Source organism: Mauremys mutica, chromosome 5 (assembly GCF_020497125.1).
Source record: "Mauremys mutica isolate MM-2020 ecotype Southern chromosome 5, ASM2049712v1, whole genome shotgun sequence".
In the NCBI taxonomy this organism is placed as follows: domain Eukaryota; kingdom Metazoa; phylum Chordata; order Testudines; family Geoemydidae; genus Mauremys; species Mauremys mutica.
In genome coordinates this window covers 64,268,004-64,283,829 of record NC_059076.1, presented here as the reverse complement: position 1 = coordinate 64,283,829, position 15,826 = coordinate 64,268,004, and the positions used below count along the sequence as shown (strand labels likewise).

Below are 15,826 nucleotides of genomic sequence, written 5' to 3'. Positions count from 1 at the left end.
CCCATGTGGCCCCTTCTTCCTGAATCTATCTGTCAGGTCCAGTAAGCCCCAGCCCAGTTTCTTCTCTGATTTTGCATCCTAGTTATACCTCTTTGGCTGAGAGGCAGGACACCTTATAAGTTGTAACCTGTAGGGCACATATGATCAGGAGCAAGCATGTGACCTGACACTTTAGCTCCCTGTTTTAAAGGGCCCAAGGACTATAACAGGCACACTGGGATGGGTATGTGCCCCACGTCCACTTCCCTGTTACAGCTAGGCTTTCATTATAGTGTTTTCTCCCCTGCCTGCCCACCCTGTAAGATTCCAACCTATGTCCTTTATAGCTCTCTTGGACTTCCTCCTTTCAGTATTCAAACTGTGAGATCATATTGGTGATTTTTCCAGAGTTTACATTCCCTTAGTTCATTAGGCCTTTTCTGCTTATGTTTTTATTTATTTTATTTGTAGTGTCAACAGTGTGTAAAGCATTTTATAGACAGGTAAGAAAATTATTTTCTTCTGAAGAGCTTGCAAACACAGAAGGGGAGAAAAGACTATAAAAGCAGCATGACTGAATTTAGAAGTTTAGCAGGCATCTTTTCAGTTCCATAATTTTTGTTGCACTATAAAAAATTTTATAGGAAATACTTTTAGTCATCTAGTTCCTGATTCCCAAGTTTATACTTCTTAATCTCATGCATTCTTTTAATTCAGCATATCCAAAATGTGTCCAGTTAAGTAATAAGAAGAACACTTTCAACCTAATTATCATCTCCTTTCTCCTGGAATCCAATATCACATTCAGCCTACCTCTCAGAGCAGAGGTGGGTGATACAACAACAAACTCATTTGCCTCCCACATCTGAAGACTGTAAGTCTTTTAAGCATTATCACTTCTGTAATACTGTGAACATTCAACACTCTTGATCAACCCACTGTGAAAATTCTTTCTGCTGCCTTCATTTCCTTTTGTTTTGACTGCTATCATTCACTCTCGTGCTGTTTCTCTGCATCCCAACTCTTAAATTACTATAATCTACAATAATAGCAGCAGCACAACACTCTTGTAAGCTGTAGTGTTTTGGATCACTACTATAATGGGTTCATATTTCCAAAATGTGTAATGACTTGTCTCTCCTCACCTGTATCTCAAAATGTGAATGTTAGCCTGTCCTCATTAGCTTCCTGCCTCTAGCAGTAGTACAGAATCTCTCTCTGATACTTCAAGAATTTCCATAGAATGGTTCCATTCAACCTCATCTGTATTTTCCAGCTAATTTGTATTCTTCTTTAATGCCAATTATAGAACGGTGTTGGACACAAAAATGGGACTAGTATAAAACTGCGTTGGCTGTAACATAGGACATGAGTCAGAAAGGGAAAGAGCAAGGAGAAACTGAGTGGATACTGAGGAACTTGATGGGTAAAAGTCATATCTTCTTACCCATGCAACTGCTGTCATTGAAATCAGAGGCACTCAAGTGACTAAGGTTGAACTTGATTAGGCCCTCAGATTTGTATTGCTTGTTTTGAAGCATTTTTATTTAAATATCTCATTCATTATTCCTTTGCATGTACCATTAAAAATCTAAGGACTGCATAATGTGCAGGAAGGAAAACAAGTTGCTGAATGTAATGGGCTAACCTTCTAACAATAGCCTCTAATTTTTCACCCATAATTAATCTTCCACAGTCAATTGTGGGCATACATTATAGCATTTAGAACTTTAACTATCTGCAGACACAACCAGATAGAGCTACAGCTTAATGTAGTCACCAGCAGTAGATTGCAGGCACAAAAATAATGTTTTTTGCTTGTTTTTAAACATGGACCAAACTAATTAGTGTAGTGGTGATAATAGAGAAATACTATAATAGCATACAACTCTGATTTAAAAATTAATAGAAATAGCAAATTAAATAGTAGGTAAAATATCAAATGTTACAGAGTAGGTATGTAAAATATTAAACGGTTAACTGATAAGTATTAGTCTTACTGTTAATATATTGTAGCTAACATTTAAAACAGATTGGCAACAGCCCTGGACTCCAAGCCCCTGCTGTGCGGGGCCAGGTGGCAGCCCCAGACACTGACCCCTCACTGAGTGGGGCCAGGCAGTAGCCCTGGACTGCGACCCCACCCCCATCATGTTAACGATTAAATGGTTAACTGATATAATTTTAATAGTTTAAACGGGTACTTTTAAAAATGATATTTATATCCCTATTCCAGACTTGTTTAATGCACAACTGTAAATCATTTTTAATGCCAAATCCTTGTTCTATTGAAGTCAGTGGGAGTTTTGCCTTTAACTTAAATGGAATGAGGCTTTGGTCTTTAGTCAAGAATTGCACTGTGTCCTGTACTACAGCTGTGGAACGCAAATTACAAGGAAATGAAACGAGCATGAATTGTTCTATAACCACATGATCACTGGCAAATCTTTATGAATGAATTTTCAAAAATCAGTATCAGACAATCCAGTATGGTGTTGTTCATTACTGTCACCAGCTGACTTTCAGAAATGGTGGCTAATTATTCTGATGCACCATAATGATGCATCAGAATATTTAGTGCAATTCTTAATGGTAAAAGGTCCCTTGTCTAAAACAGAGCAAATATTGAATATCCCAGGGATCTTTCAAAGGGTTAAGAGAGTAGAAAAGTGGAACCTTTATGAATGAACATATATTCCTTTTTAAGTCTTCTGACATTTTCGGATTTTGATGGAAGTGACTGGCCTAATCTGTTTTTGACAGTTTTTATTTGCATTCCACTTCCTCCAATTCTTTCCTTTTCAGCCAGATGTCTAAGCTCCTTTGGGTATTAATGATTTTAAAGGATAAAGATTACAGTATGTGAGACTACAGATAGCAGAGGAATAAGGACTGCTAATTATGAGCCACATGTGATAATGGGTAATCATGTGTAAATAAAAAAATTACCTAAAAGCAGATCTCTTTCCTTTGCTCTTTCTACACATGTAAACACACATGTACATGCATGTGCATGAACACACAGGCACTCATACTAGCAGAGGGAAGAGAGGTCTCAGTAACCTTGAAAAGTTAGGTTTTCCTCCCATTTCACCTAAATTCAAGCCTAATTCACCATTCTCATACCAAATTATTCTTTGGAAGGAAAAGAGAGGCTTGTGGTTAAGGCACTGATTTGGACTTGGGAGATCTACATTCAGTTCCAAGATCAGTTATATATATTCTGCATTGTTATATCCTTGGGGACAGCCGGTTTAGGAAGAAATCACTTGAGGCCAGACAGCAGACAGCTAATAAAACCACCATTTTATTTACAGACTCAGAGAACTCACCCAGCCGGCTGAAGCTGGCTGAGCTATCCCCTAATAATCTAACTCAGTTACCATAGGAACCAAAAACCATGACAACCAAATACACAACATATTCCTCCCCCCCTAATAAGAACATCCCCTAAATAAAACACACACTAGACTACAGAAGGAGGGTAGACTGCCTCCATTCCCGGCTAAACCCTGGGGATTATTTTGCCCCATAACCATGGGTTCGCCCTAGCTAAAGATCCAGCCGATGAGGAGGCCTTCTGTCTCTAGGTGGATTACGGCGAACTTTTGGTGTTGTTGCACCCGAAAGTACCATGGGCTCAGGGTCCGCAGCACGAAGGTGGTATCAGCTCGTGCTGGGCAAAGGGGCATCTCAGCCGCCAGCAGTAATGGAGGAGGACAGTCAGGAATAGGTGATTCGTGATTCGGTGTCTCACCAGAAGTGGTGAAGTCAGACCCCTCAACTGCAGATGTGTCCTGAGGACTGGCATGACCTGGCAACAGCTGATCTACATGTCGCCGCCAGGTAAGATTCTCTGCAGTCCAGACTGTGTAGGAAACAGGTCCTGTTTGAATGATGACTGTGGCCGGGACCCATTTAGCTCTGGAAGTATAATTCCGAGCCAAAACTGGCTGTCCCGGGCTAAAGGTTCGGTCTTTTGCTCTGGGTGCCCGTCTGATGACTTGATATTGCTGCTGATGTGGCACAGTTTGTCTGGGTTCAGAAGGTTTCAGCAGATCAAAGCAAGTGCGCAGCTGTCGTCCCATCATTAGAAAGGTCGTAGCATGAGGTGTGTTTCGGCAGGAAAGTAAGAAGGTATCCAGACGCTTTTGAATGGAGTGTTGTCCCCTTGCTGATTTCAAAGCGTTTTTCATTGTCTGCACAAATCTTTCAGCTAATCCATTGGTGGATGGATGATATGGTGCTGACGTGATGTGGTGTATCCCATTTGCCTTCATAAAATTTTGAAACTCCTGAGAGACAAATTGCGGTCCGTTGTCGCTCACAAGTTGTTCTGGCAGACCAAAACGACTAAAGAGTCCTCGTAGTTTTTGGATAGTACTCTCTGCAGTAGTGGACTGCATTATAGAGACTTCTGGCCATTTAGAATGGGCATCTATTGCCACCAAGAACATGCTTCCTTCAAGGGGGCCAGCAAAGTCAACATGAATACATTGCCACGGGTTTTCAGGCCAGTCCCATGGGTGTAGGGGTGCCCACTGGGGTGCATTCCTCACACCCTGACATGACATACAAGCTTTTGCCTTCTCTTCAATAGCACTGTCCAATCCAGGCCACCAAAAATAGCTTTGTGCAATTTCCTTCATGCGCACTATTCCACAGTGACCAGAATGTAGCTGTTCTAACAGCTGTGAGCTCAGTGGTGGTGGAATAATGACACGTCTCCCACACAAAAAACAACCAGATTGGACCGATAACTCCGTCCTTCTGGACATGTAGGGAACAAGGTCAGATGAGACCGGAGAGGTTTGTCGAGATTTTCCATGCATCACCAGGTCCATAACTTGGGACAATACTGGGTCAACGCGGGTTGCCTTCTTTATCTGAGTAGCAGTGATGGGTGTATTCTCTACCTGTTCAAAGTAGATGATTTCCTTTTGGGCACTATCTTGATGTTTGACCGGCAAAGGCAACCTTGAGAGGCCATCTGCATTGCTGTGCAGAGTGGATTTCCGATATTTGATTTCATATGTGTGTGCTGAAAGTAACAATGCCCAACGTTGCATACGACTAGCAGCTAATGGGGGAATGCCTGTGTAGGGTCCAAAAATTGACGTCAGAGGTCGATGGCCTGTGAGAAGAGTAAACTTTCGCCCAAACAGGTACTGATGAAACTTCCGAATTCCAAAAACAATTCCTAATGCCTCACGTTCGATTTGGGCGTAGTTAGTTTCTGCTTTGCTTAGAGTGCATGAAGCAAAAGCAATAGGTCTCTCTTCTCCCGAAGGCATAATGTGTGACACGACTGCTCCCACTCCATAAGGGGAGGCATCGCAGGCCAATTGTAGGGATAAGGATGGATCAAAGTGCATTAGAACTTCAGAATTTAGCAATGCATCCTTAGCTTTGTTAAATGCAACATCACAGGCTTCAGTCCACTTCCAGGCCTTGTTCTGCCCAAGGAGCTCATGAAGTGGTTTTAGCAGTGTGGCTAACTGTGAGATGAACTTTCCATAGTAGTTCAGTAGTCCTAGAAACGAGCGCAGCTGGCTTACATTTCGAGGTGGGGGAGCCTCCACAATAGCTTTAACTTTTGCAGGGGCCTTATGAAGACCTGCAGAATCAATGATGTGTCCCAAATATTCAACAGAGGGCTTGAAGAATTCACACTTGTCTTTGCGAACTCGTAGGCCATACTCTTCCAGTCTTTGTAGGGTAGCCTCTAAATTCTTTAAGTGATCCTCTTCATTTCTTCCAGTGACCAGGATATCATCCAGATAGCACTGAACTCCTGACAAGCCACACAAGATCTGGTCCATAGCCCTCTGGAACAGGGCGGGAGCAGATGTTATTCCGAAGGGTAGGCGGCAGTATCGATAAAGCCCCTTATGAATCACAATAGTCAACAGCTCTTGGGACTTTTCGTCGATGTGCATCTGTAAATATGCTTGACTCAGATCAACCTTACTGAACTTTTGTCCCCCAGCCAGGCCTGCGAAGAGGTCATCGATGCGGGGAAGCGGGTATTGCTCTGCACACAACACTGGGTTGACAGTGACTTTAAAATCACCGCAAATCCGGAGAGAGCCATCTTTCTTCACTATTGGAACGATAGGAGTGGCCCATGAGCTATGGGTAACTGGTATTAGGACTCCATTGGTGACCAGGCGCTCCAGGTCTGCTTCAACTTTTGGCCTGATGGCATATGGCACAGTTCGGGCTTTCAGATATTTTGGTGGACTTTCAGGTTTAATGTTCAATGTCACAGTGATTCCCTTCATACTTCCCAAATCATCTCCAAAAACAGCAGCATGTTTCCTTAGTATAGGGGTTAGACTGGTTTCTTCTTTAGTCATCCGGTGCACTTCTGCCCAGTTCAGTTGAATCTTCCCAAGCCAAGACCTACCCATTAAGGCTGGGTAGTTACCTCTCACCACAAACAGTGGCAATTTAGCCACCTGTCCATTGAGCTCCACCTTAACATCAATAGTGCCCAGCATAGGCACAGCTTCTCCCGTATACGTCTTCAGAACAGTTTTTGTTGCCTTAAGCGGAAGATGCTGTAGCTTTTCTTTATACACAGTCTCGGAGATCAGTGAGACGGCTGCACCGGTGTCCAGTTCCATGCGTATACGTTTGCCATCCAATAACGGGATTACCCAGTATTCATGTGAGCCCACTGCCAAAGACAAAACATGCAGTGGCACTTTCTCTTGCGCTGAGGTGTCACCTTGATTATCCTGGGTCTGCTCTAGGGTATGCAAGGTTCCTCTTTTTGTCGGCCAGACCACAGGCCTCCTTTTCTTTTGTTTACAGGCACACTCAATGTGTCCCTTTTTGCCACAGTGTCGACACACCAGATCCTTACACCAGCATTCCGATGCCTGGTGACCCGGCTTACCACAGCGGTAACATTCTTGACTCTGCACAGTTTTGTGGGTCGGTTCTTGTGACACTTTTTGCACCCTAGGGGATGCACCGATGTATTGCGCCTCCCTTGTAGCCAGTTCCATGGAGACAGCAATATCAACAGCCTTCTGTAAGGTAAGCTGTGCCTCTGTCAGTAGGCACTTCCGTATAGCTTCACTGTAGAGGCCACACACTAACCTGTCACGCAGGGCATCATTTAACATTTCTTTAAATTCACAGTGTTCTGCTAGCTTTTTAAAAATGGCTACAAATTGTACAACTGTTTCATCTTCCTTTTGGTCTCTTTTGTGGAACCTATATCTTTCAACAATTACCAGTGGTTTTGGGGAAAAATGGGACCCCAGGAATTCCACAATGTCACTGTAAGATTTAGTTGCTGGCTTAACAGGGTGTAGTAAGCTGCGTAGCAAGGAGTAGGTTTTAGCCCCTACAACACTTAAGAATATTGGCACCTTCTTCGCTTCTGTAATGTCATTTGCAATAAAAAAAAGCTCAAAACGCTCAGTATACACCTGCCATTGCTCTATATTCTCATCAAAAGGTTCCAGTGGCCTGGTCAGAGTAGCCATGATTTTAGTTTCACTTTCACAGTCAGTGCAAACAAGCAGCTTTTTTGTTTGTTTGTTCTTTACCTTGACTTCTACTTCCTTCTGTTACTGGAGCAGCACCGGAATCTCACCCTCGTCGCCACTTGTTATATCCTTGGGGGCAGCCGGTTTAGGAAGAAATCACTTGAGGCCAGACAGCAGACAGCTAATAAAACCACCATTTTATTTACAGACTCAGAGCACTCACCCAGCCGGCTGAAGCTGGCTGAGCTATCCCCTAATAATCTAACTCAGTTACCATAGGAACCAAAAACCATGACAACCAAATACACAACATGCATAACCTTGGATAAGTTTATAATGGAATCGCAACCTCAGTGGGCATCTCTAGGTATTACTGTAGCACAAATACCACTCCACAGCAAAAGGATCTGATGTTTAGCTTCTTTAAAGAACTAAATAAAAAGCAAAACAGAACTGAAGAAGAAATCTTTGTTAAAACACCTCTAATAATAGCAAAATCACACACACAAAATGGTTCCATTACCATACATTTCTTTTTTAATAAATCCTTCCCCCCCGAGTTTGCTCCAGTGTGAAAAGTTTTCATTTAATTTTACGTCATAAAATAACTCCACTAGATGCTAAGAAATTTATAACTAGCTAGACAGATTGACAATAAAAATGAAGATGTAATGAATTGTCTCAAGAACCACAGTTTGCCACTTTTACTGCTGTGTCACATCTTGGTTAAACACTAAAATTTCATAGTTTTTGACATAGTGCTAATGTAGAAACATTTATGCTTCAGACTAAATTGTATGGACTGAACTTATCAGCCTTATATGGTTAATGTTCATTACAAAGTGTTGTCTTCCTTTTTATGTTAAAAGATGAACTTTAATATTTGGCAAAGTCAGATATGTCTGAAAACTTAAAAGTACTTGAAAAGTACATGAATTTCATATTTTTCTTGCCACATTGCTAATTACCAAATACATTGTGTTAAAAAACCTCATAGCGTGTAATGTTCAGTAAAATACTCAAAAATCGAGTTGGTTGTAGTGAAGATATGTTACACCAACTGCACAAGCACACAAATCAGGCTGCTTCTGGAAACATCTTGTTCAAATTGGGCATGCTCAGAGGCTTAACCTCATCATAGTTACTCCCATACTGGAAATGTGCTACCTGTTCTATGCAGCCCATCTCACTTTTTTGCTTGACATGTAGTGGAGTTCTAATACTAGATTTTTTGACATTACAGTAATATCCAAAGCAATAGACAATTCAACGGTGTAGAATAAACTGTTATACCATAACGTCAGTGTTCCGACACCACTGCAAGATTGCACAGAAAACAACATATAGCTGACAGAGAATGCTTATTACTGACACAGATATCAATAACAGCAGAGGAAATGCAAAAATATTAGCCAAGTACATTCTGATACTTCCCCCCCCCCCCTGAAATTTCCTCGAATGTGAAACATTTTTAAGTTTCTCTTTATTAATCCTTTATAAAGTTTTGTGGTATAACATGTTCCTAGTTTACTGTAGTCTTTAACTCTTCATTAAGAGTATAATCCTAGTTAGAGAGACTGGGATAGATAATATAGTGACATGCAACCAAATGCATTAATATGGGAAACAAATCACAATAGTACAGCATTTCCCCAAGGTCTAAGTACATAAAGTACTGTCATGGTGTGCATCACCCACCACCAGACTGGCGCCTCCTCCTGGTCATTCTGGGGATTAGCTCGGGGCCAACACCTCCATCTGCACCTTGTCACTCCTTCTCTGAAGTCTGCCTGCAACCCCTCCCGCAGCATCAGGAACCATAATGTCCTCTTCATGGCTCAGCCCTCCGGCCATGTCACAAGCCGTGTTCCCCTCCTTCCAGGGGAGTGAATTGCAGTGAATTGTCCTGCCACTCCCCCAGGTCCGCCCACTACTCCGGGTCCCAGCCCAGGGACCTGGTGGATTGCAGCCTCCTGCTGCATCCCTCTGCCTCTACTATTGCTGCCTTTCCTTAGGCCACTTCCCCACAACCATAGCACCCTCCTCAGTCTCAGCAGCCCATCCAGAGCTCCTTCTCTCTCCCTGGGTTTCTGTCTGCACTGCTCTTCCAAGGAGTTACAGGATTGCACCCTACTCTAGACACAGACTCCCTCCTCAGGCTTCAGGAAGCTACTGACCGTACTCTGCCCTAGGCTCTTTTTATATAGCCCCACTGATCCGCTTCTCACAGTCCCTCTCCTATTGGCTGTTTTTTGTGCAGCCTCCCTAGGGCTCTATTAACCACTTACTGGCCAGTGTGGGGCGGATACCTCATCACATGTACACATTAAGATTAATGAAATTCTGAATTCCATTTGTGATAGTGTAATCTGATGACTCCAAAGTTATGCTTGGGCTGCTGTAGTAATAATGGGGGGTGGGAGGGAAGAAAGAACATTTCCAAAAATGAGGTGGCAGAGGTCTGTATTTCTGCTTGGGGCATCATCCATTGTAACGCCCTGATCATCTAGAAATAGTTTAGGTGATATGTTGTATTTTGTCCGCACTGTGTTAAGTGTTAAAAGTAATAAAAATAATGATATTAATGTACTGGCTGGTTGATATTGTTAATACAAATATTTGAATCTATTGGACAGAAATTAAAGATGTAGATTCTGTTGAAGAAAACACATGGTAAAGTTGGGTCTCTGCCTTGAGTCAATAATATATCTGGCTGCCTGAGTCTTTCACTTGAACAGAAATTTACATAATCTTTCTAATTTAAGCAAGTTGCAAATATTTTAACATGTTTGAGATGTTGGCATGTGCCTGGCATTCAGCTTCTCTCCTGAGAATAAATACAGAGCTGAATTCCAAGATAAAGGAAATAAAACCTCTTTTGTGAGATGTTTAGTCTCCGGGCCAAATCCTGCTTGCCTTATTCACATAAGATTAAATTAACTCCTCTCCAGAGGCTAGCACAAAGCCTATGGCATCACTTAGGTTTGGGATGGCCATCTGGACAGGGGTAAATTTCACCCATGGATTTTAAGACATTGAGTGATGCAGGCAGAATTTGCACCACTCTGCAAAACTATTGGCCTGCTAAACCCAGGGTTGTGAGTTCAATCCTTGAGGAGGCCACTTAGGGATCTGGGGCAAAAATTGGTCCTGCTAGTGAAGGCAGGGGGCTGGACTCGATGACCTTTCGAGGTCCCTTCCAGTTCTAGGAGATTGGTATATCTCCAATTATTACCTTTATTACCTTTTACCTTTTGGTTCCAGAAGAGTATAGCTCTGAAGGAAGCATTTCTGTGAGATATTAATCTACAGAATTTGGTTTCAGATTTACAGCAGAGTGGTTTTAAGTGATGAAGGCAAAATGTTGCTGTCCTGGTAAGATCTACTTACTGTAGCGCGAAATGAAATATGTGATTCTAGTTATCTTCTACTCAGCATTCCTAACCATCTGCATGACAGCATCGATGAAGGAATTTAGCCTGTGGCAAGAATTTTTCCAGTGACTTTACTGATGGATGTCTTTTTATCATGCAGGTGCAGATAAACATGTTTAGTTTAGTTAGTAGAACTCTTGCCTTTAAACTAGGAGGTCATGGATTAAAACCTAATGCTTGTACTCCTGTCAAGCACTGTATTGTTAGCTAGGCCATCCTTCAAATGAGATGTTAAAGTAAGCTGTAAGAATCCATTGGCACATTTCAGAAGGCACAGTAGATAATGTCCTGGTCAGCATTCCCCTTCTAAGTAATACAGTTCTACAGGTGAGCTGTTGTTGGCTTTAAGGCCTTGTCTTTATGGGTATTTTAATCATGTTAGTTCAATTGAATTAGCTTAACACTATTGAAGAACTTCTTCAAAACACAGGCTAACACTTTTAAAGTCATATTGGTTATCCTTGGTTTAGCCTCTGAGGTTAAAACATGGCAAGCTAACGTGGCTTCACAGATGGTAGCTGATGTCTTGAGTAGGCTTTTCAGTTGTAGTAAGCCACTTGATTGAGTTGACACAAATGAAGAACACATCCTTTTTGCTTGTCAAAATAATCCTTTATTTACCTATGCAATACCTGCACTACCACTATCTAACTCATTGTTATGAAAAGGGCATTGGGATACCTTATGTATTAGAGCCAATGTATTAAATAAATACACTTTTAAAAACAGTAATAAAGACTTTGGCATCAAATATCCATAATAATTGAAATATTATTATGTAATAATAGTTTATCTAGTTTCATTTAATTTTTATTCCTTCCCTGCAGGTCAAGGCAACAGATGCAGATGCAGGCCAGTTTGGTCGTATCGAATATTTTCTTTATGATGGATTCCATAACTATGAAAAATCTAAAGCATTCCAGATAGATCCCCATACAGGACACATCTGTGTGTGTCAAGACATTGACAGGGAAGGGGATCCAGCCACTTACGATCTCTTAGTGAAAGCTACAGATGGGGTAAGTTTCACCCTGGAATATTACTAGACTTGTAAGCATGTTTTGTATTTTGAGCACAAATATATAGTTTTAACAAGGGAGGGAAGTTTTTAATATGTTTATATGGAAGTTGAGAGGACAGCCTACAGTCTATGTAGACTATGCTGGATGCTTGCAGGCTTTGCTGGCTGGGATATATGGAACATATGCCTCAAGAACGTCTGTTGAAGGCTGTGCTCTGTGGCCAACTCAAGAACTGCCCATGTTGCAGAGGAAGGCCAAAACTCCAATACAGCAACAAGGTCAAGCAGGGTCTCAAGAAATTCAGCATTCCCATTGACAGTTTGAAGACACAAATCACAGCTGCTCAGTCTGGAGAAGCCGGGTCAAGGCTAGTGCAGTCATCACCGAGAACCATCAGATAGCCCAGACTGAGGCCTGCAGGTGAGCCAGGAAGTAGTGTGTGTTCCAACCGCCATCTAGCGAGTGGACCTGTAGCCACTGTGGGAAGGTCTGCTGTTCGCACATCAGGCTCTTGTCTCACGCTGCTGTCAAGCACCATTGACTGACTGACTTCATCATGTTTCCTTTAATCTGTCAGGATGTTGGATGGCCATGAATGTGGATGTTTCAGAAATTTTAATTGGAAATAATGTATTGCTCCTAAGGTAATAAATCAGAGAATAAAAGAAAGTTATTAAAGTTTATGGGTAAATCATATTTTATCTTGCTTCAGATGGGTAAAAATAGTGCTGCTGAATAGAAATGAAAATACATATATGTGTATGCAGTATCAAGATTAGATATATTAATAATGGGTACTTGATCTAGATGAGAGCATTGGCAGTCTTAAGAGTTTCTCACATTTCCCTTTCATTTGGCTCAGAAGATTTGGGTTTTGCCAAAACTCTGATTTTCAAATAAAAATATAGTAAAAGAGGCTCAGATGGATATGTTATATGTGTATTCTCATCAGATTAATGCCCCAGTGATAAAGTTTAAAACAGAATCATGAGAAAACTGTAGGCATGCCAAAACTATAGACTCTTTCATTTTTGGATCAGTCTGTGATTTATCTGATTTTTCAGAGGTTCTGAGCATTTTATTGACTTGACTTTTAATTGTGGGAGCTCAGTGCTTTTAGAAATCAGATCCTAGGTTCCTCAAGTTGGCACCTAATATCTCTGCCCACTTTTCAAACTTTGTGCTTTAGTGTATATCAGAGCTGGTACTGAGTCACCTTCTATCTCCACTGCTGCATTACTGTAGCATGCACCTCCTCTTGGCCCCTTAGAATATGGCTTCATTGCAAAAAAAACAAACAAAAAAAACCCGTGAGTTAAGAACAAACATTTTTATTATTATTTTTTTTTGCAGTGAAAGCATAGCCTTAGTGCTTATTTTCAATGCTTGGGAAGGAGCATGAATGATAGATGTTAGCTGTGGAGTTAGCTGTGGAAGAAGGGTTTGGCAAACAAAGAGAGAAATAAATGGAAAAAAAATGGGAGAAGAGCGAAGGGTCATTGGTAGTGACAAAGGGAGGGAGGGAAGGAAGAAAGAAACTGAGAAGGTTAAATAGACAATGAAGAGGACAGTGAATTTTCCAGGTGGTACACAGCTTATTTTACAAATGAAATGGTGCAGTAGAACTATCAGTTTCTTTCACCCTGTTTGTTTCTTCTCCATGATTTGATTTCTGAGCCTGTCTGTCTTTTTTAATGTGTGTCTTTTCAGAAGCAGCAATGGGAGAAGCAGAACTGCTCAGAAGAGACCATAGGGAGACGAGTATAAAAATTGCCTTTGTTAAATTGATACTGTGACTGGGGTGCTAGTGGGGTGCACAGTGCCAGCTGTGGTCACTCAATTAGGGTGAATGGCAAAGAATGGGGAAGACAATCCCCATGAAGTTGGTGGATATTCCAATACCTAGATTTACTAAGCCAGCATAAAACAGTTTCTTTATTACCTCACTGGTTACTTAGAAGTCCAAACAACACAGTTCTCGTAAAGTGATCCAATGTCAGGCTTCCATCCAGGTACCCTTGTCAAATATGATGAAAATTTCTGTAAATCTGATTTCATCATATAAAAGAAAAGGTTCTACCAATCCCAAAAGATTGGGCACATTACCTCCCAGGTTAATGAATGTTTCAGATCTTACCCAAATACATGCTACAGCCAATTCTTATTAACTAAACTAAAAATTATTAAAAACAAAAGAGAGACAGAGAGTATGGTTAAAAGATCAACATACATACAGGCATACATTCATTTATTTAGGTGCAGATTCATAGCAGAGATGGTGAGCTTTGTAGTTGCACAGTTCCTTTAGAATTCGGTACATAGGTCATAGTCCAATGTTCGAATATTATATTCAGGGTGTACCAGCATAACTAGGACCTCAGTCTTGCGACTCAAACGTCCCCTGAAGAAGCTTAAGCAGATCTGAGATGACAGAATTGGGACCCAAGGAACTTTTATACAATTTTGTGTATTTTGACAAGTTGGAATTCCTCAGGGAACAAAAGTTAATTAGGATTACCTGGGGAGAGGGATAGCTCAGTGGATTGAGCATTGGCCTGCTAAACCCAGGGTTGTGAGTTCAATTCTTGAGGGGGCCACTTGGGCATCTGGGGCAAAAATCAGTACTTGGTCCTGCTAGTGAAGGCAAGGGGCTGGACTCAATGACCTTTCAAGGTCTCTTCCAGTTCTAGGAGATAGATATATCTCCATTTTTTTCTATTACTTTGAAGGAGGTCCATCACTGGTACTTAGCTATACGAATTAACATAAGGCCATTTGCTTGTTCCTCCACCATTCACAGACATTCCAAAGAGAGATGAATACTGAGATATCTCATGTTTACAATTTGTTTACATGATAGGATGTCCTTTTGACCTCTGAATTATTAGAATACAGCATAGACAGGGACTGTTGATTACATTGTCAACCCTACTCATACATATGTAAATACACAAAAACACAAACGTTATCTCCCTACGTGTCTTTTGAGGATTATTTATTTTGCAGGATGTTTAACCCTTTCTAGCCATGAGTAAAGCTGGATGAAATTTTTCAGCTAATTTTTTTCTCCAAAATGCAGATTTGGGTTGATTAATTTCATGAATTTGTGCCTGTTTCAGCAAATTGTTTCAGTTGATACAAACATTTAGAAATGTCAAAACTAATCACTCTAATTTTTCAGGCTAGATTCACAATGGGATTTAGGTGTCCTTTACAAATCTGAGGATGATATGATAGTGACCTACTTATAGCCTGATGGTTAGGGCTCTCATCTGGGAGACCTAAATTCTTGTCTGTACTGAAACAGGGATTTGAACCCAGGTCTTCACTCCTCCCAGGTGAAGTCCCTAAGCACCACACTATTGGCTATTTTGGGATGAGACACTCTCAACATCTCCAATTGAAGCTGTTCCACTTTTTTATCGAGAGAGAATGTGAGAATGGCTCTGTAGCGCAGTGGTTGGGGCATGCACCTGAGAGGAGGGACACCACGGTCCAAGTTCTTGTGACAATGAATAATTATTTATAGAAAGTGAAAAAGCCTCTCCTCCCCAGTCCCAGTGCCATGGTGGTTAGCGCACTCACCTGAGAGAGGGGAAGACTTTGGTTCAACTCCTGCTCCAGAATGGGGATTGAATCTGGGTCTCTCACATCCAAAAGTGTCCCAAATATTAGGTAAAAGGGAATCTAGCTCTTCATTTCCTTTTATTAAACAAAAGGTGAAAATTACCTGAAATTGAAATTAAATGTTTTATTTTGGGTCAAATGAAGCATTTAGTTTGACCCAAAACAAAATTTTTCTGATTTTTTTGATTTGTTGAATATTTTGAAAACTGTTTCGGTTCGAGCTGAACTGACTTAAAAAAAAATTCGGAACTGCTAATGA

General features: G+C 41.2%; 1 protein-coding gene across 1 annotated transcript in view; it reads left to right on the top strand.

Annotated features, from left to right (window-relative positions):
• The window catches only part of DCHS2 (dachsous cadherin-related 2), a 254,928-nt gene that overhangs the window by 118,355 nt on the left and 120,747 nt on the right, over window positions 1–15,826 (top strand). Inside the window, exon 2 of the mRNA XM_045020060.1 lies at window positions 11,746–11,937. Within this exon, the coding sequence (XP_044875995.1) occupies window positions 11,746–11,937 (192 nt within the window). The remainder of the gene's footprint in view (window positions 1–11,745; window positions 11,938–15,826) is intronic.